Consider the following 27,222-nt stretch of genomic DNA (forward strand, 5'->3'; position numbering starts at 1 on the left):
GAACTGAGCTAAAACTTCGGAGGATAGAGAAATCATTGCCATTCTGTCTTCCTTAGTCGGAACAGCTTCCACTTATAGAAACTGTCCATATAAACTATTTAAAACTGTTTAAACTATAAAAACTTAGCAAGATCGCCGATATTCCTAAAAGAACCCAAGGACTCACTTTTCACCTATTTTTTGTACCATCAAAACATTTATTATTATTGTCGTAAAATCTTATTAATCGTAATAATATTAGTTTGAAAAGCTATTTTGTGCTATAAAATTATTTCTGCAAGTTCTTAGAAGAGATTCAAATTTGTAATTTATCTCTAGGAATGATATTATTCCTAAAAATTTTAGATGTTTGTCAGTCCGTAATGACAAGTGTCAATAAGTCAAACTAATATTGACAATTGACAAGTATTTGAAGTTACATAAAGTTAATACATCTGCAATTTTTAAAATTTGGAATTAGTATTTGTTCCAAATATGTCTACTTTTGTCAGAGTGGGCTGGACTCGATTTAATCAAGGTGTAACTCGCAATCTGAATAAATCCCGAAATGTAACTTTAATTAGAACAATTACTAGTAAGTCCACAAGAAGCGGAGAAGACCACCCGACTAAGCCTGCACCTTGGCCCTATCAAGAAAAGAGTTTCAACTTATTTCATTATTTATATGACAAAACTACATCTAGGTTTGATGAGAACTCTAAGGTAAGTGGAGAGGGTTGCTCAAAAAATCCACTAAATACCGAGTAAAGTTCTGGACTAAGTGAAACTACTAACAAAATATGAAACGTCTTTTTACAGAGACTTCCAACATTTATCAATTTTTTCCTTTTTTAGTGGCAGAACAAATTTATATATTATAGGGTGATTTATTTCCAACAGATTTTTTTGGTGCTTAAGCCAAATATTAATCTGCATATAGAAAAAAAATTCTTCCCAAGTTTGAACTCTTAATATCAATTTTAGGTACTTACAATATAATTATAAAGTTTTACCATTTACAATGCATGTTAAAAAATTTCAAATTTTTAATACTTACTCTTTACAATAATGCAAATCAGTTTGATGGACCTTGTAGGGAATTTTATGCTCTTTGAAATTGTTTTAGAGTTTTTTGAGTAACCCTCACAGGTTCACCAATAGGAGAAACAATTTAAAAAAAACTGTGCTTTAACGACTCCTATTTAGACTATCCTTTACTTTTGATACCACCTAAGTATTTTGTTATTTTAGATTATTGTTGTTGAAGGTCTGCCCGCAACGGGCAAATCAAAATTTGCTAAAAAAATAGCAGAAGAATTTGAGATGCTTTATTTACCAGAAGCTAATTTAGATATGACTTATATCAATAGCTATGGTTTTGATTTAAGAAAGCTAGATGTTCAGTTACCAGATAGCTGCAAGAGTTGGGACGTTATGGATTTTTTAAGGAATCCCAATCACAGACATACTCTAAGATTTCAAATTCAGCAATATATTGTTAGGTGAGTAACTTTTCATAATATCATTCAGTATTACCTACCAATTTTTGCTAGTAGGAAAAATTTGATTTGGATATTTCACACTTGAACAAGTCTATTACAAATATTTCTAGTGTTAATGATCAGAGAATTGTTGAAATTTTGCAAAGTTATTCAAAAATTTTTATTCAGCATTCCCATGTATTCTTAAGTTTATTATGTTTCTGATCATTCATTTAATTATCATATTTTTTTTTCAATTTTATAGTTAGAAGTAATAATTTATATCATTTCACCAAATTGATTATGTGATTATGTGCTTTCTTGGTTAAATGGTTACTACTTAATATTATTGCATGGAAGCTGCTTCATTGGTTAATAAAAGTTAAAAATGATAACTAGTGGAAAATTTCACTGAGAAAATGAACTGTTTTCATTAAAAGGAAGGTTATATTATATTGTATTAGTACAATGTATTAAAGCTATAGATTCTGTAGGTTATAAACTATAAAAACACATTTCTAGAGAGCAGTGTCTATTTAGAAGTTTAGAATATTGAATAGTTGACATTTTGGGTTGAAATTAAAAATAGGGATAACTTTTTTTTGTTTGATTCAATGATTGACCTAGAAATTGCTTAAAATTGTTGCTAATATGTTGACCAAAAACTCTTCTCCATGAACGTACAGTTGTTATACAACTGTATTTTCTTCTTTCTTGCATTTTTCTATCATTGCATTAACATTGTGGGCACAAATTAAAGGTGAAATTGGTACCCTAATGTTTACCTCACATGTAACTCACTATTTGTTTCAATGACTTGAGGAACCTAAATCATATCTTTTTTAAGATTATGAAGTATGTTTAAACTAAATTAAACTGTACCTTATTTCAAGTGCCATTGTACAAATAGTCTTTTATAGCCAATAATTCACTATGAGAAAACAATATTTTTTTGTTCAAACTAAAAATGTTTTTTATTATATTATGTGTAAAATATCTATTTTAATGGTACCTGGTACCCAGGTGTTTGGTACCTTAGTTTTATAACGTTGTAACTGCAACATCAGTCAATAAGTTTTTCATATTTATATTTAATTTTTTATTTATTTATTTATAATATTTAAGGAAGTAAATACTACTATTGACATGTATGTAACTTTGTATATTTATACATTGACAAAACATAAATTCTTCTATAAACCAAATCGGTATAGTACTGTATATAAATTAAATTTTTGGGCTTTTATTTATTTTATTGTATGAACATCTATTTACTTTAACTAAGTGCAACTTGGTAATTTGACTTGCTCATATTCAAAATGTGAACTATTTTATTTCACTCAATGACAAAAAATATTGGCTAGTTATAAATTCAATGCTATTTGATAATAGGATCAAAACTAAAACATTGTCAATAAAGTAAAATCTTTATTTTACAGACTATCTCAATACGTCGATGCATTAGCTCATGTATTCAGCACAGGTCAGGGCGTAGTTTTAGACCGATGTGTCTATTCCGATTTTGTATTTGCTGAAGCTATGTATAGCCAATGTTATATAAATAAATTGGGTGAGTATTTTTTGTTCTATGAACAAATCCAATATTCTAGTTTTTTTATTTTTTAACAATCAATTGGTAATTAATAAAGAGAAAGAGGTGAAATATTGAGAGAATAAAATTTAACATTCTGCAACATCATATCACAATGAAAAAGGTCATTGAAAAAGGTGAGATTTATCTGAGAAAATGATGGTCATCATCTGAAGGAACTAGAAATTTATTGTGACATCCTTTATTCTACAATGAATTAGTAGAAATTTGTTCAATACTTCATTTTAAGTTCCAAATCTTGTTCACAAACATGGCCAAATGGAATGAATTCAACAAGTTACCTTAAGAATAATATTATTGAAAAACTTGTGGCGGATTGACAGGGTCTATTAAGAAAACTCATTGACTTGACTAAGATGCCTCACCCCAAATGTCCTGATCACTCAGATAAGAAGTAAATATTTTAGATATTTGTACATATAATTTCCAAAAATAAATTTTGTTATGGTAATATATTGAATAAATGTATTCATATGTTAACATTTAATACCAAATCATTATTTTTTATTGTTTTCACATCCACCCTTTCCCAAAGTTTTTGATAAATTAATATTGGAATTGAAGCATTCTTGGATTGAAAAACCTAGGTAAACTATATGAATTTAGACAAACAAAAAAGCAGTCTGGTAAATGAACATATTATTCACTGGTATGTTCCTGAATGAATTCGAAATATTTTTCTGTAAGATAGAAATAAATCTAACACTTTCAGCACCAATCACCAAGAAATCAACAATTGATACTGGAATAACAAAACTTTTGTTCGAAAATGTGAACATTTTTTCATATCACTTTATTTTAGGTCGCAAAAAGTATTATGAATTCCGTGATTGCACTATTGGTGAACTTCTACGACCACATTTAGTAATATATTTGGATGTGCCGGTACCCAAAGTAATAGAGAATATAAAGAAACGTGCAATTAGTTATGAGAAAGATTCACCTGTTTTAACTACAAAGTATTTGGAAGTTATGGAAAAACAATACAAACAAAATTATTTAAGAGAAATTGGGTATGTAATATATATCCTGTGATTTTTAGCAAATTGATAGTGTGGGAAAATACTACTTTCTTGCTGATGCCTTGGCGAATATTAAATTAAATCTCCTAGGAAAGTGATACTGATCGATTTTTCTATCAAAATCGTCATCTTAATAACTTTACGATAAAATACTTGAGCTAGAAAAATCTCCCTATGAACCATTCCATGTTTTTTTCTTTAAAGAATCAAATGAGTATTGTTTTTACCTTCGACTTGCTCCCGTGAGCTTTCTGTCTATTCCAAACATTTTTTTGAGATTGACTTTTCAAGTTATTTAGTTATTTTTGCTTTTATTATTATTTTAGTAAACATGCTGAGTTGTTAATATATGATTGGACTAATGAAGGAGATGTGGAAATAGTGGTTGAAGACATTGAAAGAATAGATTTCAATAAATATGATTCCCAAGACCCAAATTTGAAAGATTGGGTTTACAGATTGGAAGAAGAATGGGCATTATTGAGACATAAGTAAGAAAGAGAAAGTTATTGATAATGATATTAGTGGAATGTTTGACTTTTGGTAATTTAACTATCTACAGTTACTTATTTCTATGAATCAATATTCATAATAATTTTTTCATTCAATATTTTAGATATGCTGATAAGAAAGATAAAATTATGAATTATTGTAATATCCCTTGTTTCGAAATTCCGGAATTATGCGTAGAAGCTTCAGAAGCAGACACTTATCATAAAGTCATGAGCGAGGTGAGTAACAGAAAAAATAAATTATATTATTCGTCTGTAAATAAAATATAATAAGAGATAAAATTAGATAGAAGAGTGCAACAACTTATTACTCGGCATTATAAGAAATAAACAGTAACTATATGAAAATACTGAATTACTGAAAAGTGACTGTGTACAAGTGTACTATCTCTAATATATTTCCGCGCTTTCGATTCATTGTCTGGGACTGAAATTATAGTCAAGTACAATATAATAATATATATAAAATTATTACAATATAAAAATTACTTGCATTAATTATTTTCGGATTATTGATTGTTGATGAATTTTATTATATTTAATAATAAATTTCAAAAATCAATATTCAAATTGACTCTGACATCAATATTAAAATATTTATTCTGATCGCTATCCAAATTTGTAAGAATTTTCAGTGGTTAAATTATGACAGACATTGAATTTACTCTCAAACTTTCTGGAATCTTACAACACAATATTAAGATAGCTTACAGTCAATATATATACAAAAATATCTTTAATTTCTTATTTCCTTTTGATATATTAAGGCATCTAAATGTTCTTGAATTTAGGCCTCTTCCGAACATTTAGATGCATTTATATATACATAATATATATGTCGCTGAAAACTCTTTTTCGAATCTGGACCTTAAAACAAACATAAGATCGATAGGGATATTTCACCATTTCATTATAATGGTATTTCAAATATTTATTTAAAAATTCAGCTTCTTGGGAATCCACGTAATATTTTATAAGATAACTTGACTAAGATAAACTGAAATTTGTAGTGTTGCCAGATCGAGTCCATATTAAATAGGCAAATGTAATTAGGCCTAGAATTATAATAAATTTTTGTATTATAATTATGCGAGCATACATTGTTTGCAAATAGGCATTTTACACTTTTTATACTATTTATCTCTTGGTTTTCATCTAATTCATATTTTTTCTTTTTTTAAGGCTCCAGGTGAAAAATATGAAAAAGGTTACAACGTTAATGTAGGCGACGGGAGTCTTTTATTTAAAATCAAAAGTCCTCATCGAGAAACTTTACCCTTAACCGAGAGAAGGTAGGATACTGTTATAATAAAATTATAGAAAAAATATAATATAACTATTAAAACTTGCAAACATATTGCAAATTGCTTAATAGTGTCAATGTTCACTGTACACTGACCTCTGTAATCTGTAATTATAATCAAGTAAAAGATCACTTCTGCTTTTTACTATACTAAAAAATGGACATATGATAATTTGCTCGAAGAAAATAACAAATTGTAATGAAGATTGTAAACTAGATTTAAATAAATATTACATTGACCCTATCTGGATAGGATCCAATGAAACATTCAATCAATAATGTCCTTGCCTCAAGGAATCATCGACATCAAGAATCTACACTTAGAAGATCAAAATGAGCTGCTACCTCACTTTTGAGAATCAAATTTGTTGACTGTAAAAGTTCATTAGAGCTAGAGTTTCATTTTAATAATTTTACTATTCCTACATCGGAGGGGGAGAAGTCATAAAATAATATTGCGGACATAACAGTTCCCATATACTCTAGAGTGTTTGACCACATTATCAGTAGACATGTGTTGATATCTCCTTTTATACTTCTTAGCATTCTTGTTCCACTTTATTTGTTTTTTATTTAGTCTTTGTTCTATCTTCAACTGTTATAGTCATCAAGTTTAAAATTAAATGAAATGAAAATATTTTTTAAAAAGTAAATCTTTACTTTAGACAGTTTGATTGTGAATGTTGATATTATAGAAGCAGTAAACAGCGTGTTCAGTATTCCTCTGAAATATTCATACAATTTTTCTCCATAATTATGTTCACAGTTTTTAGTTTATAGTTAATTTTCAATATTTTTCGGGAAAGTGTTTGAAAAAAAGTTTATTGGAATAATAATCAAGAGAATTTTCGAGTAGTGAGGTAAAACTAAATTTAATAATAGATTTTTACAATTGTTAAACGCCGAGAAAAAATTCTGATCATATGTAACTTAAGCATTATTTTTTAGATATACGGTTAAACTACTAACAAAATGTAATTTCCCTTTGAGGTAATTTTTTATTTTACTTGTTTTAACTGGTTAAGAACCGGTAATTGTCAATACTGGGAGATTTACAAAAGAAAAAGAGCAGCTATTGGATGATTAAAAAATAAAAATAAAAAATAATTAAGAATAGAATGCAACTACTGTAATCTTAATGCTAATTTTGGTCTCATTTGCTTTCGCCATCTACAACTAGTTCCAATTTTTGACGAACTCAATATTTTTGTCCGCTTCAACAAGATAAAATTCTTGCTTCATAAATTCTTGCCTGATTTTCTTCTGCATACGCTTGCAATGGCGAGACCTTCTAGAACTAAGTAACAGGAGTTCACCCTCCTCCCTATTTTATCACTGGGTTTATTCTAAACTTATTCTCAATAGTCGCTCCTCGAGGTAGCAGTGCCCTGTAAAAAATCAATTTGGATCTATCGTCATCAAGGAATTGGAATTGTTCTTCCTCCTTCAGCAGTTCACATGAGTAAGACATAAAAATAATCCAAGCTCACTAAACCAAAAGGGTGTGAAAATAGCTTTTTTAAATTTAGGAATCAATTCAAAAGATATAGAGACGGTTACTTTATTATAAAACTTTTTTTATTTTTCATCATAATTCCTTTTAACTCTTCATTTTTATGTTTTAGGAAAGTTTAAGGGATTTCTTTCATTGTACCTATCACAAGCCTTTGCCAAGAAATTGTATCATTAGAATTTAACTCCAATTGTTCAGGTTGTAAACATTGTATAAAATATAAATAAAACAAAAGTACACCACTAAATGTTCTTTATTTATTTTCCATTATCAATTAATTTTTAAATCTTTAATTAACAGCTATCGTCTTTTTCACCATCCCACAATCCATTTTTTGTGCAAGTCAAGATATAAGAAGAACCACTTGTGCAGGTGATTGTTACTTTATCTCCATACAAATATGATCGACCTTGTATTTCTGTTTCATCTGAAATATCTGGCTTACCACATGATTTTCCTAAAAACGTAAAAATACTTTCAAATATTTACAGAATACAATAAAATATTTAGTTTCAGCTTTTTCTATATACACAAATGGTTTAATGAATAATATGTATGATCAAAGAAATGTCAGAACTTAATTTATACTCGGAATAAATATATGTAAATAATCTATTTTTCTTTGTAGTTGAAAGTGATTGAAATTTCTCGGATTGGTGCAGTTAGGCCTTCATCGACGTCAACTGCACTAGTATGCAACTTAGACTGATCTCTTTGAAATATAAACCAAAAGTTGGTTCCAAAAATCATAACGTAAAACTAGTGGTTAGATTCAACACATTTTCAACAAACTTACTTAAACATTTTCCTTGAATACGTGACCATTTCCCCGATGCCAAACACCGTATGGCAAGGTTTCCCAGCTTATCGTATCCATCGTCACATTTGAAATTTATCACATCACCATAATAATGCATATTATTTCCTTCATATCCTACTATCATCATATTTTTTAATTTCGGTGTCGTGATACAAGTGATTGCTGAAAAATTTACATGTCGATATCAAATCAGTTAGTTCATTTAACTTTCAATATGGCTACCATTATCATTTAAAATGATATTTTATGATCTATATAAATTAATTTCATAAAAAAACTTATAAAACCGCAATTCCCCATTATATTTCCGGATAATTAATACATAGTTATTCGAAAGCTGGAAATATATATAAAAAAATAGAGTGAACTTTGGTATTTTATTGCCAATGTTCTACAACTACTTCGGTCTTTATCAAAATATTTTAATAAATTTTTCTAATTTCTTATTTTTTATACCTTTTATGTATGCTTATGTTTTTAAATCGTCTAAATTATGCAACTATGAATATTTTGATTGATAGCTGCCACGTATTTTTAAAATTAATATCAAAGAGAACACTAATTTTTCTTTTTAAAACAGTTTTTTATTTTATTATATATTTAAGTTGTAAGTGATCTAATCATTAATATAGTTATACAAATTGGCAATGTTAAGTCCTGTTTTGACAAAGACCGAAATAGGTGTCGAGACAAATTTTTACCAGATATTTTCTGATTTTCTATTAACAGAAAACTTAAAGAGTAAAAACTAGACTAAAAACTAAATAAATAATTTCTTACGGTCACAAGTTATATTCGCCTCTGTCCAATATCCATCTAAGATACATGTTGTAGTTTTATCACCCAAAAGTCGGTAACCTACGTTACATTTGTATTCGATTAGTGTTGCATTGTTTTTTATAACTGCGTTAAGAGAATCAACATCTATGTATCCATTGCCGGGAGCAGGAGGAATTTGTTCTATGGAACATCTTGTGTTTGGAGACGTCGTGGTTACTACTTCTGTGCATTTAGGAGGGTCAGAGTCCCATGTACCTGAAATTGATGAAAATCTTCATTCTAATTCATTTGTACATGTAAGTTTACGAAAAAAGAATGTTATTTTCTTGCCCACATTTATACTAAACATCCCACTCATGTGGACATATAGACATATTTAGAATGACGAGCTACTGTTCATTAGTAATCTAAAATATTAAATACAAATTTATATTCTTTCAATATCAATTGCAAATTGATGAGAAAAAATTGAATAAAAGTGTACCATAAAAAAGTATACATTTGCAAAAGTTACGAATGAATATACTTTATAATTGCACTTGTCATTTACTTATAATTGCTTAAACTTGATCAAAATAGGTGTTACCATTAGGATCAATCACAGCATACTCAAAATATCTAAGTGCATTCTTGTTACCATAACGATATAATTTAATGTCTAAAAAGCAATATTTCATTTACCACTTTCAAGGCAGTTTATTGTGTTATTACCAACCAGTTCATAATTTTCATCACAATGAAATTCAATTTGCGTTCCAATATCGAATTTCGTTTTGTTTTCCTTATAATCTTCGTAACTTTGATCTGCAATTACTGTTAAATTACTAAATTCTGGTTTTTCGAAAGATTGACACTGTTCCAATCCTAAAACAAGGGAAAATTTTAATTGGGATGAAATGGTCTAACAGAATATTACACTTATGTGTAATGATAATGAAAAAAGGATAATAGAAAAAAATGACACACATCGAAATTTATTATCAGATATTTATTCGAAGTTAAGAATAAAATAAACATAGAAAATTCAATTCCCAGTCTTTCGTAGTGTGTAGGCCAACATGAAAAAAATCATTATTCCAGTTACTGATCATATTTATGAAAAATCCCGAAAAACGTTAAATTTGAATATTAATATTATATATTAAATATTATTGACAGACTCCAATGTGAAAGTGCCACCCCTCCCTTCAACCGTTAACGATAAATTAATGAAACTTTTAAGATTTATTGTTAAATACCTATATTATTATAAAACATTAATGATATAAAATAATTTGTTTTTTTTTTCAAATTGTTAATCAACTTAAAATTAACCAAATGGAAATTTCATTAATTTCTCTGTACCTTCTCTTAAATATAATTGAAAATAACAATTAAAAATATTATTCAATACATTTTATTATTATTACCATTATTGAGTATGAATATGGAACCAATAAAAACTTAAAATTGACTACGGATATTTCAAACACAAAGATATACACAAGTAGGTATACATCAAAATATCACACATGAAACTATAAATCAGTAACACATTACTCAATAAAACAACGAGAAAGCCAACACATCACAACATCTAATACCTGCACTTGAATGGGTTCAGCATTATAAGGTCTAGGTGGGATTAATGCTGCGCTAATAAAAAGTTTCAATTTGTGGACATAAGCTAGTAAAAACTAAAAAACAAAGATAAAAATAACTAGATAAAGATAAAATTTCAATATAAAGAAGAAAACCACAATGAATAACAAAATTATAGGTAATAATTAGTATACAAGTCCATAGCAAAATTAAACCAGTGTGCAGCATATCCGGAATTAAATTCGTTTATAGAGTAGAAGGCACTTTCCAGTAAATATGCCCCCAAATGATTGCGGAATGCGGGAACAGATGATAGCGATTTGATTTCAATTGGCAAGTGATTGTGCATTTTATGGACTTTTTAAAATATTGAGCCCTTAACTAATTGTAAACGTTGAGTAGGTAGTTAAATGTCGTGCTTTGCGTTCCTAAGTGGATAGTCGTGCAACGTTCTGAAATTGGAGAAGCGTGCTTACGAATTATACAAACGGAATCAAAGACGAAAAAGAAAGGAAGAGTCAGAAACTTTTAATGTTTTAAAGAAGTCCCTGTAGTGAGCTCTCCTGTTTAGTCCGAGTAAATATCTAACAGCTCTCTTTTGTAGTTGAGTCGCACCACACGTACAAATAAACACTTCGAGTTGGTATATTTACAAAATACATAAATGGTGAAAATATACTCAAAGACTGGAAATAGATAAAAAGATAACAAACTAAAATGTAACATTAGAATCTTTAATTAATTTTTTCACATTTACTAATTAATATACTCTTATGAATAAAAACGGTTAAATTGTCATACAATCAACGACACGGAAACAATCCCGTCCTCTAAACGAAAGCCTTATTAGGGTCAATTTTATTGGGTCTAAATGGATCAGCAATGGATAGCAATATCCCACGATATTCTGGTCTATAATAGCGGAAAACGCTATCTGACCATTGTAAAGTCCCTTCGGTTAGGTTTTTTACTTCAAACACGACTTGTGATTTACCCCGTATTGGCTATGACGATGACCGATCTTATTCAATCACACACAAATAATCGACTCAAATTAGTTATCATAAATCCCACAATATGTGGTCTACTGTCAACTAATATATTTGCTCTCCATCCCGGGCTAGAGATAGATCGGTAAACATTACATTTTTAATATCTTAAAATATTAGTTCCAATTATTCAATCAATCTTAATTACATACTTTAAACATTTTCACGTATTCAAGAATTTTTAACTTTATATGAATTGCAACATGCATTGTTAATGTGAAATTGAACGTCAGTCTACTTAAATATTATATATAAACAAACATGTTATATACATGGTTTGTTGAATATTCACCTATACACTGTGGTTTATTCGGAAACCACACTCCGTTTTCCTTACAGGTTATTATTGGACTACCAATCATGAAGAAGCCCTCATAACATTTGAAAAGGATTTTATCTTCATAGAAGTATCTGTTTCCTATTGTGTAACCATTCCTTATAGAAGCTGGATATCCGCAGTAGATCCCTATAAAATAAGTTTTGATGATTATTTTTACAAATAATTCTCTTTTTTAAAGTAAAGTTATATAATATAGTAGTGTCAAATAAGCTTTTTGTTATCTAATGATTCCATTAATTCGTACATAATAGATGTAGGTTTGCGAAGAACGATGTAGGTATTAGCGCAGCCTAAAGCTTTAATTGTATACAAACAATGGTATTAGTCTGTATCAACGGAAAAACAATTTTCAGTAAATTGTCTTCAGTTAGAAATATGGAATATGTGCATTCAAAATGATAGGAATGGAAAATATTTTAATTGTTGAATCATATGTTTTTTTTTAAATTCATTTGATTGATTTATTCTTATATCATATTTATTAGTTGCTGAGAAATTACGTTCAATTACTTGTTTGTTCAAGAATAATAATATTTTTTCTTTTAAATATTTTTATTTATCATTTTATCCATATAATTGTTTCATTTTAGACAGTTTTTGCTTTTTCAATATCTATTCATCTTGACTTAGGAATTGAAAGCTCTATCAACCAAACTTAGTAAGTAATCTCTGATCTTTTTCCTGACAAAGATGACTTGAGTATGAATAACAAGAGGTGCGAACGGTTTTTAATTTTTTTGCTAATTATAATGTGGCAGCAAGTATTTTATAATAAGAATTTAATATTTGACTACTTCTAATTTCAATTTTTGGTATATTAGTAAAGCAATCATCCGCATAATTCTTGATTCAATTGGTTGAAGAGGTATATCGGTTTTGGTAGACCAAATATTATAGGGGTGGGAGATATGTCACTGTGAATTTCCATTTTCTTTACATGGCGAATTGCTGTTTTTTGATGGTGTTCTTTTGCTAGTTTGCTTCAACTACTACGGTTATTACTGAAGAAAGATACACATTACATTACAGTACATTTTACAAATGAGCTAAAATTTACAATAATATATTGAAGCCGTTTCCTCTAAATATCCAATTATATTTTCTATATTCATGTTTTCACCTATAGTCTCCGTTACATTCTCAGAAATGTGACTTATTTCTTGTGGCTTCACATTATTTGTATCTTTTTCACACTAACATCTACATCTCAGCTCCGCATCGTTGTAATTTAGTTGGTGTGATCAGATTTTTATGGGTTAAACTCCTATGACCTAGCCAAAAGCGCGATATCCTCACTTGGTCTATTTGGTGTTGTTTAAGGTCAAGGATTCACTGATTGTTCAATTTCTTCCAGATTGTTTTGTCTTGCAATGCACATTAGATTCAATTTTACATTTCATGTCATGAGGATAAACTATTTAGATAATCCTAGTTCTTTGTTGCTTATTGGACAAAGTGGTCTAATTCCTCATTTCCCCTGGTACCAGAGTGTGATGGTACAAACATAAATTTGACTGTGGCATCTTCATTTTTGAAGTACGCTACTTCTGCTTTGAACAGAAAGGCGATTGGATTTTTGGTATATAAGAGTTGCTTAGTTTAGTGTGCTAAGGGAACCTGTTAATATTACGGATAGGGATTTTTTAAATTCTTTAAAATGAATGAGTGTATTGCGTATAGTTCTTCAATATAAGTAAAGTAACCGGATCGAAATTGCATTTTTATGGTGTATATGTGGTAATGATGGGTGCTTCTACTTTATCTGATGATTTAGAAGCGCGGTTATTATATAGCGGTTTTGGTATTGTTTTATTTATATTTATAACCAATCTAAACGTCGGAACTCAAAGAGAAACAGAATCTCATGCTACCGAATTAAATAAAAATGAGCTAGTCGTAGTAATAATCAAATTTCAATAATTAATAAAATTTATAAGCATACAGGGGTTATATAAAACTGTATATAAATAATTACAAAACAAAATAATGAATATTGTTATTATTATAGAGAAACTGGCAGATCTGTGCGGAAAGCTTTGCCAACTAATAACAACACAATGTTTCAACTGTTTTATTCAGTGGATCTGAATAATAACAATACCCTATTTATAACAAATAATCTTATCTACTCTTAAATTTTACACAAGCATTATCAAGTATCCTCTTCGATTAAAAAAAGCTTACGTTTACAATATGGTTCGAATTGACCTTCCCAGTGAGATGCTTTAGTACATTTTCTTCCTTTCAAATAGCTTGGATTATTCAGAGTAAACCCAGGATAGCACGAATAAACGGCACTATTATTTTCAACTTCAATATAACCATTATATAGCGGTTTCGGCGCGTCGCAGCTTCTGCAGAAAGTTGAATGTTCTATCTAGCAATGAAAAAACTTATTTATATTTTTTAATTAAAATTACTTCTATAATTGTTATAAATGTTGTTTGTTTAGAAGCTAAGAGTATACAATTGTGTTAGTGTCGATTACATGTTAACTAGAAGGCGACATACACAGTTGTCCGAAAAGGATGTTTTATTTATAAAATTAAAAATTGATCTAACTCGAATTATATGAGGCAATTCTATAGATTATTCCAATTCTACGTTTGCGTTCTAAATAATTCAATAGGTGGAATACACAGGGTGTCCCACGACGAGTTAAAACCAACTGTATATGGCAAAATATTTATTGCAAAATAATGAAAATTTCTAAGTTTGTGTTTTCGGATACGATCTTTTTAACTAAAATATTTTCAAAGATAACCGACTTCCAGTTCTACCAGAAATCGACTGTAACTTTGTTATTTTAAATAGAACACCCTGTATCCTAATACATGTTTGAAATCTACGTACAATTTTAGTATACTTTTGTCTGAAAACTTGCAAACTTTTTGAGTTATTCATTTTTTTGTAAAAAATTTGACCGTTGCAGACCCTTATAAATTATTTTTTTTAAAGGATACCCTTAAAGATATGAAAATGGTTTCTGTTCGGTTGTTCTTAGCAAGGTTAGACGTATTTGAATCTATGTTAAAATTTTTTTCATTTTATACAGGGCGTTTCAGGGGTAAATAATAAGGCAAATTCATGTATACTTTCCTATACCTAAACCTTACCGTTATCCAGATATTAAATGTTTTCTATAAATTTTTAGAGATGCAGGTGTGGTCTAAATTTTATTTTGACCCGTTGATACAAGCACTAAGAAATAAAAAAGTTTTTCTCTTTATCTTGTCAAGGCTGAAAAAAAAATCAAATCAAATTGTATTTACTCATCCTATTCCAACTTTTAGTCGTTTCCTGAGTTATTTGAGGTTTTATTATTGTATTTTTTAACAAGTTTTAATGTTTTATGTATACTTTTAGGATTTGTAATAAATGACACTTATTCCATTGTCATTAGTCAATTATTTTGCCATATATAAATAGTTTAAACTCGTCGTGGGACACGTATAGAGAGAAATATTTTATCGCATTTTTTCAATTTTTAAAAAAATTGTGTTTGGTCAAAAATTTATCCGAGTACATGTACAAAAATATGATTATTGACAAAACTGCTGCAATGCACGGAAAACGATTTCTTTTTGATTATACCTTCTGTTAACAGTGATAAATAAAGACTCAAAGTTAAAATTATCATATCTTTGAAATAATTACCTGAACTTCGCCTTGAACGAAATCTTGCATGATAGGCCAAGGATATAAATCACCAAAAAACGAACCATTACAGTCTTTCAAATGAATTAAAATTTCTTCGTATGTTAAAAGACGTGCCCAAATATCCACGTAAGTTAGTTTTCCTACGAATGATTCACTTTGGCTGAAATCACCTCCTAAAATATCTTGATCTTGCCCCAAGATTAAATAGCCCATACCTTGAAATAGTATTCTGTCAATATGTATACAATGAGGTAGAAATCACAATTTTTTAAAGGAGTTTTCAAGAAATTGTAAGTTTGAATGAAGGACTCGATAAAAGATTGCTTAGAACTGGAATTTAGCAACGATCGCGTACTGTCCGTCGGGTTGATATAGTCAGGAAAGTACAAGTTTCTCTTCGGAAAACAGTTAAGAGATGTCTATAGAATTTCTTCAGATGAAACGAATGATCTTGACGGATGATTTTTGGAATCAGAAATTTTCACAACAATTAGGTAGCCTTTATCTTAAATGTCGTCGACAGTGATATTTACAAGCTCGGATCTGCGGAGAGCGCCAGCCAGTGCAAAAATGGTACTCACTTTAATCATCAGGTATACCTCATCGGGAGCTAGCATAACCCTGATAAAAACTTGCGCTTTCTGTGCTCAAAAACCAATATTTTTTTGTTTAAAAAACGACGTTAGCTTATGGAAGTTTCCTATATCCAAATTTTGTTTTATTTTTACTAAACTTTTTACCATCGAATAGCGGGACCATAATGTATTAAAACCTTACTTAGGTCTAAAAAATACGCCAGAAATACCTCTTCCTTATAAGTTTTGGTCCCTTCCTCCTTACACCATGTAACAAAATGTCGTATTGCTTCTCATACCTTAGTCTGGATTTGGCAGGTAACAGCTCGGAATTAGCTTCATTTGCAGCCTTCAAAATGGTTTCGTGAAGTTCTTCGTCGGATGAATTTATTAATATTATTGTATCGGATTCGGTTTAATGTGGTTTAATTTAGAAGAAGATTGTACTTATTCGGTCACTTCCAAGACGTTTCGAACAACTTTGATGTTTTAGTAACAATTACACGCCTGGGTTGTCATAGCAACTAATATCAAATCCGGGTGGTTTGATAGTTGTTTTGTGACACTCCTTTGAACAATGTACATGGTTATATAAAAAATATCTTTTATATTTTCAAAAAATTAAAAATGTTACAAAAAGCTAGAAAAGGTTCATTTGATGGACTATTTCGTAAATATTTATTCACCTGTAGTAACAATAGTTATAACCCCCGAAGTAAAAAACTATCTAATAAGGTCAAAATTTGCATAATTTTACTTTCCCGCACAAGTGTTATTTTGGTTATATTAATGATTCAATAGTAGAATCAAAATATTGCATAAATTCTTCACGACAAATAGATTTATTGTGTATTATCTCTAGACATGTTATTAGGGTCTACATCGCATCGTTAGTACTAAAGTTACTTGGATAATTCGACAATTTTAAATCTCTACTTATGTTAAATTCTATTGTTCTGTTCTGTTATAAAATACAGATAATGCTAAGATGCATTCCTGGAATCTTTATGTCATGGGATTAACTATCTTGTTGGTTATCCCTGGAGCTGTTCCAACAAGGATATTCAAGTCATATACGAACAATTCTCAATGGATTTTGTCAAGTTATAGTTATTTATCATTTACCAAATATTAAAGTATAGTAAAGTAATTATTCGATACATTAAAAAGTCTTTTTCACCTTCAATTTGTTTCTCAGTCGAAAGATTGACACCATATTTTCGTCTTTCTCCATCGACAAAAATTTCATAGCTGCCATTTATCTGACTCCATTTTACACACAAATGGTGCCACATTCCATCATTCAAATGTATGTCAGTCACAACATACTTGTTATTAACGTAGAGTACCAGTCTGGAACATGGATAATTATTTGAGGGAGAATTTTTCACTGTGTTATTATTATATCTTGGCTAATCAAACAATTTAACAATAAATTGAAAAAAGTAAATATAATGGAATACATCTAGCACTCCTATATTCAACTGATTTTATTTTGGGTCATCAAAATAGCTTATATGGATATTTACAAGTAGGTATTCATTACAATGAGAGTTTAAGTATTGACTTAAAGATGCATACAAAGCGATACAAACGCACGGGGAAACGTCTTTATCGTGCATAGAAGTACTACTTTACCTTTACCCAAACTCAAAAAATGGATGGGAGGTATGAAACTTTTTTACGAGGATATATTGAAAAATTCTTAGCCTACTATAGAACCAAACAAAATTTCAAAGTCAAAATATTTTATTAGTCAACATATTCTCCTCTTAATTGGATATATTTATTACAGCGAACCTGCAACTTGTTTCTTCTTGCTCTGCAAACCCTACAACTTTTATTACCTCCTCGTTGGAAGAAAATTTACGACCTTTTAAATTTTCTTTCAGTTGAGGAAAAAGATGATAGTCGGACGGAGCCAAATCTGGTGAATAAGGGGGGTGTTCTAGTAATTCAAACCCTAAATCACGAATTTTTTGCGTGGCAACATGAGATTTGTGTGCAGGGGCGGTGTCCTGCTAGTTTTCCGCATCTTTTCTCTTTAATTTTTTCCCCTAGAGTAGTCAGATAATATCGAATAGTAATCTCCAGTTATTGTTCTACCCTTATCCAAAAAATATATCATGATTACTCCATGGCAATCCCAAAAAACTGAAGCAAGAACTTTTCCAGCAGATTTTTGGACACGAAACTTCTTAGGTCTCGGAGAATCAGAGTGTCGCCTTTCCATCGATTGTTCCTTTGTTTCTGGATTGTAGAAATGTACCCAAGTCTCATCCATAGTAACAATTCGGTTTAAGAAGTCTACATCGTTTTCAAATCGAGCACAGATCGAACGCAATGCTTCTTCTACCCTTGTACGCTTTTGGTCAACATTCAAACATTTGGGGATCCATTTTGCAGCAATTTTTCTCATGTCCAAATCGACGAGAACTATATGATGAACGCGTTTGTATGAAATAATTAGACTAATTCGACGGTCTGATAAAATCATGTCATGAACTGCATCGATATTTTCGGGAACTGACACAGAAACTGGCTTTCCCGATCGATTCACCGATTTCATCATCTTCAATGGAAAATTTGCCTCTTTTGAAGCTTGCAGTCCAATTTTTCACGGTCGCATACTAAGGACATTGATCACCAAGGGTATTAAGCATATATTCGTAAATATGCTTACCTCTTAACCCTTTTAAATACAACTACATCAAACAGATAACATTGTTACAAGTTAAATATATTAGTGATTTAATTGTATCGAAAATTTAGATATGATAGGGTAAAATAGTATTAATGTATTACTTTTATTACCCAGTGTAGTCTGTTATTGTAAATGCATTATCGTTGTTTCTTGTAGCGTATGACAAAATAGTCCCATAGTTCACTTCATCTAATGTCTGTACCCATAGACAAACAGTTATCTGAAAAAATGAATTAAATTTCATTTTCTCATCTTAAAGCAATCCTTAGCAATATTTTGTATATAATCAATTATATAAGAATCAAGATTTTAATTTTAATTCTGTTGCATATACGATTCAAACTATCTGTTAGTCTTTTTTTATTTATCTAATATATAAAATTCTCGTGTCGCGGTGTTTGTAATTGAACTCCTCCGAAACGGCTTGGAATGATTCTTATGAAATTTTGTGTGCATATTGGGTAGGTCTGAGAATCGAATAAAATCTATTTTTCATCCCCCTAAATTTTTTAGATAAAATTTTTTGTCCCCTATTTCTCCAGTGCGGTTTTTTAATTTTTTTATTTTATCCACAGATCCGCAATAAGATTGCGAGATGGCAATGGAATATAATAATTATAGTACGATAAATTCTTATTTATAATTTCAATTTCCTTTTTGTATCGATCGTAGAAGTGACTGTTATACGTATCATTTTGATTTTTCTGTGCTCTCATTTTAATTTTACTCTCATCGTGAATTTATCATTAAGTTCCAGTGCAATAATTATTTATTAATAACTGAAAAGGCAGTTTTTACTCTCATGTAAATAAACACGCGTTGTGAACTCCCGCTAACAACGGCCATTATCGTACCTGTACATATTGTACTTAACATTTTTTGCAAATAGTTTTAAATCAAAACCGAAACGTATACGTGTATGTATAAATATACATGTTCTTTTATCGTGGGTAAGTCAAATAAGCAAACGAATACAATATTGAGTCACAGTTTCTCACAAATAAGTATTTTAACATGATTTATTTACAAGTGACATTCAGTAATGCCATCTTGTGGACTAAATGCTAAAAAAAAAATGCTAAAAAAATGACACACATCAGTTCAAACAAAAACGTTTCTGAACATCAAAACATCGAATTGATGGGTCATCCGCCGTATGTTTGGTACCCCAAATAATAGCTACTAATTGGAGTAACATGTATACGATATAATTATTTTCAACAGTTGTTGCAAGTTTTTTATCTATTTTCTTACCTCGGTTAAATTTTGGGATAATGGCTTCAGTTTTATATAATTGGTTACACTATATTCGTTGAAATTGAAAGTATATTCAGTATTTCTTTTGAATTCACAATTTTTACCGAAGTATAAACTAGAACAGGTGCAAGAATAAGTTGTCAAATCATTGTTACAGGTTCCACCATTCAAGCAGGGATTTTTCAAGCAGTTATTTATTAATTCATCACAATTTTTGCCAGTGTAACCGTCTGGACAGACACACCTAAAAATATAAAAATGTTAACTTTTAGCACTTACTTTCCTTGGATGATATCGCGGAAAGAAATGTAAACATTCAATAACAAATTTGTTTTTTAAGAATTTGTGCAACTAGTGGATCTATTTATTGTTGATGTGAAAGTTATCTTAGAAGCTAACTAAAAGTAATTTATTCAATAAACAAATTGTAATTGAAGTGATAGCTATTTGAAAATTATGCCCTGATGGCCAAATTGGTATGAGATGTTAAAATAATTTGCTCAATTCATTTGTATCAAAATGACAAATTCTTCTACGTATTCAGGTGAAAATAACAAAATTGAATTTGCTTGTGTGGAATACTATTTGAAAAGAGACCGCAAATTTGACGTTTCCAATTTAAGACTTTGGATCAGTTAGACAATTGCAATTTTGCAAAATATCTGTGGTATTCTTGCAATTGGTTAGGTATTTATAATTAGAAATTTTGTTGAAAATAAAAGGAAGAAAATTTTTCTATAAAAGTTGTAACAGAATTTATAAAAGTTAATAGAAATGAATTTTTCATAAATCAGGGAGAAACGGTATTTTGATAATTTACGAAGATGTATTGATATCTAGATAGTCTAGACCAAAATTTTGCGTTACCATAGCAACGAACAATAACTTATTAGAAGTGACAGTGTAAAGTCGAAAAAGTGAATTGTGAAAATCGAAAAATTGGTTTATCGAGCCATCATCAAGTATCTGTATTTAGAAGGGTTAAGAGGTAAGCAGATTTACGAATATATGCTTAATACCCTTGGTGATCAACGTCCTTCGTATGCGACCGTGAAAAATTGGACTGCAAGCTTCAAAAGGATATTATTTCTTAATTCCTCAGGTATGGCCTTACTATGTCCAACTATTCGATATTTTGGTAGATTATGAAAAATGAAATAAAATCTACATACATATAACTATCTCTCGTAGCATTGTCCTCAGGAATATTGATGCATATTTTTGAATTTTCACAAGGTTTATAATCGCACGGCAATATATGACATCGTAATCCAATGAATCCACCGACACATTTACAGCGAAATTGATCAATTTGATTCAAACATGTTCCATTATTCTCACAATAGTTTATTTCACAAAAATCAACTTCAATTTCACAAAAGTCTCCTGTAAATTCTGAAATTAAAATAGAACATTTATATACGACTGATTTGAAATACAAAGAAATGAAATAAAACTATCAAGGTGGAATGTCTGAACTATGTTAATAACGGGTAAAGTGGCGGAGCCTTACAGGATTTTAGAAGGCGAAAATCGAGAGATGAAAAAAAAAAACAACATTATCAGGTTATTAATTCTAGAACCGTTTCATAATAAGGGGTAGTTTATCAAATGATAAATTAGTATTCAGAATAATGAGTGAATTCAAAATGGATATATCGATAATAAATGCATACTGCCCGTGCTGCTTCGAATCATCCAAATATTCCAAAACACCGTACACATACATTTGATGTAGATCTGTTTTGGCCACATACATGCTTATTTTAATAAATTTAAATATAAACTCACCGGGTGGGCATAAGCATAATTGAGTTTCATTAACTTCTAAATAACATACTGCATTATTTAAACAAGTTTTATCACATATTTCGATAGATTCTTCACAGTATTTTCCAGTATATCCATCTTTACAAGAGCAATCGAATCCATCTGTTTTATCAATACAACTTCCACCATTATAGCATGGTTTAGATTGGCATGAATCAATACCCTTTTCACAATGTGTTCCTGGAAATTTAGAGTCTTGATCAATCTGATAGCCATTTGTCAATTTTGAAATGAAATCTCAATATTTCAGGAAGAAAATTATTATATAGTAGTGAGGATTAGGTATAAGTGAAAATTTAATCAGACTATATGGTGCAAATTACCTTTATTTCCCTTTGTTTCTCATCTATATTTGAAGAAAAACATATTTTTTACAGATTTCTACATATTGGTGAGTCTTATCTCTCATCAACAACAAAAAACGTTGACATTGGAATGATCTGTTTTAAATATTATGTTTTTATAACTCTATATATACGTGTCAAAATGAATTTTTAATAAATTGATTACTTGGTACCTGCGTATCTTTGGATGTAATAATTTGACTTTGTCGAATGAGTTTCATTATTATTTTAATATTAGGTCTTTCCTGTTTCAAAATTAGTTTCTTTTTTTATAATTTTTAAGAGATTGATAAAAAATATATATACATTAAGATGCATTCATATATTCGTATTTATTAGACCTTTTATATATGTTTATTCTTCTAAATGTTCTTGATTTTAGATATCTTCTGTTTTAAAATTAGTTTTTGATTAGCTAAGCATCTAAATTCGGGATCTGATAGTTGGATACATTCATCAGCCAAACTTATTATCACTGATCTTTTTTATGACATAGGATAACATGAATTAAAGTTCAAATATCTTGAGGACCAAGTTGGTTTGGTTAGGACATGTGATTTCAAAGAAAAAATTAACTAACGAATATGTATTCACTCCATTAAATTCAATATCTTTGTATACAAACATTCCTATTACCATTGTGAAAAATATATTAATGAAAAAATGGGTCAAAATTAAAGAATATACAGAAATACCTCCAAACGAATTTATTAAAGCTATAGAACTCCTACTTACAACAACATATTTCAAATATGAAAATGAAATATACAAACAAATTGATAGTGGTGCTTTGGGACCTTCCATTTCAAGTATTATAGCACAATTGGTAATGGAAAATATTGAGGAATCTATCCTAAGGAAACTTGATGTAAATATTCCATTCTTTTTTTGAGATATAGATGATTGGATTAGTGCCTAATCAAAGAATCAAATTGAAAACAGAAATAAAAAATTCAATTCTTATCTTCAATTCACAATCTAAATGGAACAAAACAATAAAATCAATTATCTTGTTGTGACATTATATAAAATTAACAATAATATAAGAACAGAAAGTTTTACGAAACCAACTTGGTCCTAAAGACATTTAAACTGCAATTGAAAAATTGCATTAAGAGAAAATAATTATACAGAAAAAAGTTGTGGACAACATGTTCAAGAAAAGGATAAACAGATGCTACAATCAATTTAAAAGCAAAACAGAAACGAAACATCAGAACATAAAACATGTTTCCTTACCATATGTATAAGGACTTTCCCAACAACTATCGAATTATTTCAATAAATATGATATTAGTGTAAGTCATAGAGGACATAATACATCATCCAAATATTTCACTAAATCAAAATCCAAAACGCTAAAAAACAAAAGTGCCTTGTACTAATTGTGATGCTGTCTACATAGGGCAGACATCTCAGTATTTAGAAAATAGACTAAAAGATCATAAATACGATAAAAAAATAGAACTGTATTAACGAACCATGAAATATCAAAAAAACAAAAATTCAATTATAAAGATTAAAAAAATTCTTGGAACGGAATCTAGTACACGAAAAAGAGAGTGTATCAAAAGATGTCAGAAATTAAAGAAATATATAAACGTAAGTACTTAATCTTTAGAGCAATGTTTTTGTTATATCCATCAACTCTATACTGACGTCAACAGTTAGCCTATAGTGATCTGGAAAATAGATACATGAAATTTCCCCTCTTTTATTATTATATTGACCAAACGGGCCACTCTGCCAAGCACTTCTTGTTGGGTTATGAAAAGTTCCCCTCGCACAATACACTGTAATAAAAAGATAAATAACAAGTGGAGTTTTCAAAGTATAAAGAATAAAAAGTGAAACTAAAAGGTTTTTTTTTCAATTTTCTTTTTGTTAAATTTTACAAATCATATTATTTACGTATTTTGGATGGCTGATGTATTATTAGCTGTCCAATTACTATATTTTTTCCCCTTAAGGGAGTAAGTTAATGACTTTTCCAATTACTCCTACTTTCATCTGTTCTATTGTCAATGATTTCTTCAATTATTCCTAATTTAATCTGTTGCTGTTGTATTGTTAGCCTCAAACTCAATTACCTATATAATCGCTGGAGCAATTACAAGTGTATTCGTAGTTATTAATTGTTAGACATGTTCCGTTGTTACAAATGTCGCTTTGACAAATTTTTTCTGCCGTTGGTATGCATTGCTCAATATTTGTTGCTCCTATACTTGTAGTGGTGTACCCATCCGGACATTGGATACATTTTAATTCTCCATAACCTGGTTGAAAGTACCCTATAATAAAAAAATATACAAATATTTTCAATGGTAAGTATCTTCTATACTCACCTACTCCACATTTTGTACAGAAGGGTTTTAATGTCGTTTTCTCGAACGTAGCATTATGAAAATGTCTATATGTCCTTTGAAGTTTTTTTCGTGCGTGTGTACCTGGTGGGCACATTTCTGAAAAGCAATTCAGTAAATATTCAATTATTCCTAATACTTAACGCAGCGCGGTATAATTGTTGTGGAAAACAGAATACAGTACATATACGAAATATATATCTAAGATAGTTTAAATTTTGAAAAGTGCTAAAACATTGCAATATATGTAGGCATTGTGTTCCACTATTATTAACAGAATGACAGAGTATTATTGGCACTCTCCATAGTGTGCAAAAATCCTATGTGAAATGTTGGAATAAATATGTATCTGTCATTGGAAACAACTTAGTCCACAAATAATCATTTAGGATGACTAGTTGGATGGGTATTAGCTATATAAAACTAAAAACAATTAGTAATGCTGTAACTCTGCATTAATATCCTCACGCCGCCCCTGTGTCACTTTTTTTGTCGAACTATATATACAGACACAATAACAATCGTCCAGTAATTGAATAGTCGAATAACAATTCTTTGTTCTTTAACAGACATTTTTATACATATCGTTATGATGTGTAAGTAAATATTAAAAAAAATACGGTTCATGGTTATTGAATATTATTTTTCACGGAGAAGTGATTACCATTAGCAACATAATCTGAGATTCTACTCTTCTAAATAGTATCCAAAGAAGTTGAGGTATTTATCAAAGCGGTGGCCATGCATTGAAATTTTATGGACATATAATTTAGCCGCATGCAATTTCAGCCACTCGGAGGCATAGATCCGCGGCTCCTCTTTGTCATCAAAACGCTGAGTTACTAGCCAGTTCTTCATTGTTGGAAACAAGTGCAGCACAAAGTTTTAAAATAAGATGAAAAACTTTAAATTTGAATAAATTAAGAAGTTTTTGAGAGCAGTTGCCATGTGAGGTCGAGCATTATTATGAGAAACCAAACTTTTGGACTTCAACTCTTCTCGGTGCTTATTTTGGACTGCAAAAGTTTGACAGTACTACTTAGAGAAGAAGCACACCTTGCCTCGCCATAATTTGCTGAGTAACTAGTCTTGCAAACATTTCCTAGATCATTCAAAGGAACTACTGTCCATGACATGGATATGTCTTCTTAACGTCTCGTACTACTTACAGTTCAATTCAGTAGTGCCCGTTGTAGGGGTCTAAAAAAGTCAAAGTTGCTCTCCGTCACTCACATTCATGGTCTGTGAGCAGCTTTGGCATATATAAAAAACAAAAAACTCTGCTATTCCAGAACGGAGCTTAACACGCATGTTTTCTTCGACTTTAGCGACCAGTTAGTTCATTATTACGGCCTTTCTTAGACTAATTGCACCATTTCAGGACTTCCATTTATTACGTTGTTTCCATACACTTCACACAATGATTCCCATAGTTTAAGAATCTCTGCTAATAACCGCATCACCAACCGATTCTCATGAATAGCATGATATTCACATATCCAGTTACATAGCTCATTTTAAACTTCATTATTGCTAAAACCAGTATTGAAATGTCTATAGCAGGACCTCGACCACGGTCAGTGAGAGTTTTAGAAGGAGACGTATCCCTATTTATGAATAGCCCTTGTATTTTATACGCTATGTTTTTATTCTTCAGGAAATATGTCCAGATATTGGTCCATTTTATATGATTTCATGGAATTCAAGTTTTGTATATTCTTAAATAGTTTTATTAGATATTTCGTTGAGAAATTATCAATATTCGTAACAATATCATTGTTCCTAGTTCATAAGAAAAGAATATTTCTGTTTCTCCACATATTCCATCTAAAATCTGTTCAGAGCTTGAAATATTCTCAGATTCCAATTCTTTTTAATGTTTCTGGACAAGATTATAAATATTAACAAATACATTTTATATTATAATAATCATTGGACGAAATTTTATATAAATATGACATGCGAAATAATTATTCGCCAAACAAAAAATTTACCTTTACAGTCAGTAATTTTTTTTGAACGTTTTCTCCCAGTAGAATAATGCTCTGGACAATGGCTACATGACATCTCTCCAGTTTTATTATTATATTGACCAAAAGGACAACTCTGACAAGTACCCCTTGTTGCGTTATGAAATGTTCCCCTTGGACAATGTACTGTAAGAAAAATTACAATAACTTATTCCATTAAAAAGTAGAGTTTTCAAACTACAGATGATAAAACGATCGAATAAATATTGAATACTAAAAAGTTGAACTTATTTAGATAACATTTTAATTTTTGGGAAATTGATATTTTCCTTGAATGCTCTAGTTGGAGGGAATTTAATAAGTTGAACTCGATAATCAACCTAACTCTTCTGATGAGTTAACATTGATAAAAACTAGTGAACTAGTTGAGAGAGTTCTCAGTTTAAATGGTTTTTGTATATGTAATATCTGATTTTCGAATACTTATGTACTCATCATCAACAAATAAATAAAAGTTACTTAGTATC

The 27,222-nt window shown here is 29.8% G+C and overlaps 2 protein-coding genes across 2 annotated transcripts in view; one reads left to right on the forward strand and one right to left on the reverse strand.

Annotated features, from left to right (window-relative positions):
• Positions 1-371: 371 nt before the first annotated feature.
• LOC130449938 (NADH dehydrogenase [ubiquinone] 1 alpha subcomplex subunit 10, mitochondrial) lies at positions 372-7,669 on the forward strand. Its single transcript, XM_056788045.1, has 8 exons — positions 372-702; positions 1,231-1,481; positions 2,900-3,030; positions 3,875-4,085; positions 4,421-4,585; positions 4,711-4,825; positions 5,789-5,898; positions 7,535-7,669. Exons 1-8 carry the CDS (start codon positions 475-477, stop codon positions 7,542-7,544), a joined length of 1,221 nt encoding a protein of 406 aa, XP_056644023.1. The 5' UTR covers positions 372-474; the 3' UTR covers positions 7,545-7,669.
• LOC130449850 (sushi, von Willebrand factor type A, EGF and pentraxin domain-containing protein 1-like) overlaps positions 7,666-27,222 on the reverse strand; it is a 51,858-nt gene continuing 32,301 nt past the window's right edge. Inside the window, exons 17-31 of the mRNA XM_056787891.1 lie at positions 26,720-26,881; positions 24,708-24,824; positions 24,453-24,653; positions 21,980-22,198; positions 21,361-21,583; positions 20,186-20,432; positions 19,042-19,151; positions 17,408-17,580; positions 15,650-15,867; positions 14,177-14,369; positions 11,945-12,118; positions 9,704-9,886; positions 9,023-9,277; positions 8,219-8,404; positions 7,666-7,879 (exon numbers count right to left, since the gene is read on the reverse strand). Coding sequence (XP_056643869.1) covers positions 7,716-7,879; positions 8,219-8,404; positions 9,023-9,277; positions 9,704-9,886; positions 11,945-12,118; positions 14,177-14,369; positions 15,650-15,867; positions 17,408-17,580; positions 19,042-19,151; positions 20,186-20,432; positions 21,361-21,583; positions 21,980-22,198; positions 24,453-24,653; positions 24,708-24,824; positions 26,720-26,881 — 2,825 coding nt within the window. The 3' untranslated portion in view covers positions 7,666-7,715. The remainder of the gene's footprint in view (positions 7,880-8,218; positions 8,405-9,022; positions 9,278-9,703; positions 9,887-11,944; positions 12,119-14,176; positions 14,370-15,649; positions 15,868-17,407; positions 17,581-19,041; positions 19,152-20,185; positions 20,433-21,360; positions 21,584-21,979; positions 22,199-24,452; positions 24,654-24,707; positions 24,825-26,719; positions 26,882-27,222) is intronic.

Source organism: Diorhabda sublineata, chromosome 10 (genome assembly GCF_026230105.1).
Source record: "Diorhabda sublineata isolate icDioSubl1.1 chromosome 10, icDioSubl1.1, whole genome shotgun sequence".
Taxonomy (NCBI): domain Eukaryota; kingdom Metazoa; phylum Arthropoda; class Insecta; order Coleoptera; family Chrysomelidae; genus Diorhabda; species Diorhabda sublineata.

Excerpts from the sequence above, each read along its gene's own strand:
- LOC130449938 (XM_056788045.1), top strand. The coding sequence starts at position 475 with ATGTCTACTTTTGTCAGAGTGGGCTGGACTCGATTTAATCAAGGTGTA. Across the intron at positions 3,031-3,874 it reads ATGTTATATAAATAAATTGG|GTCGCAAAAAGTATTATGAA; the intron begins GTGAGTATTTTT and ends ACTTTATTTTAG. Across the intron at positions 4,586-4,710 it reads TGGGCATTATTGAGACATAA|ATATGCTGATAAGAAAGATA; the intron begins GTAAGAAAGAGA and ends TCAATATTTTAG.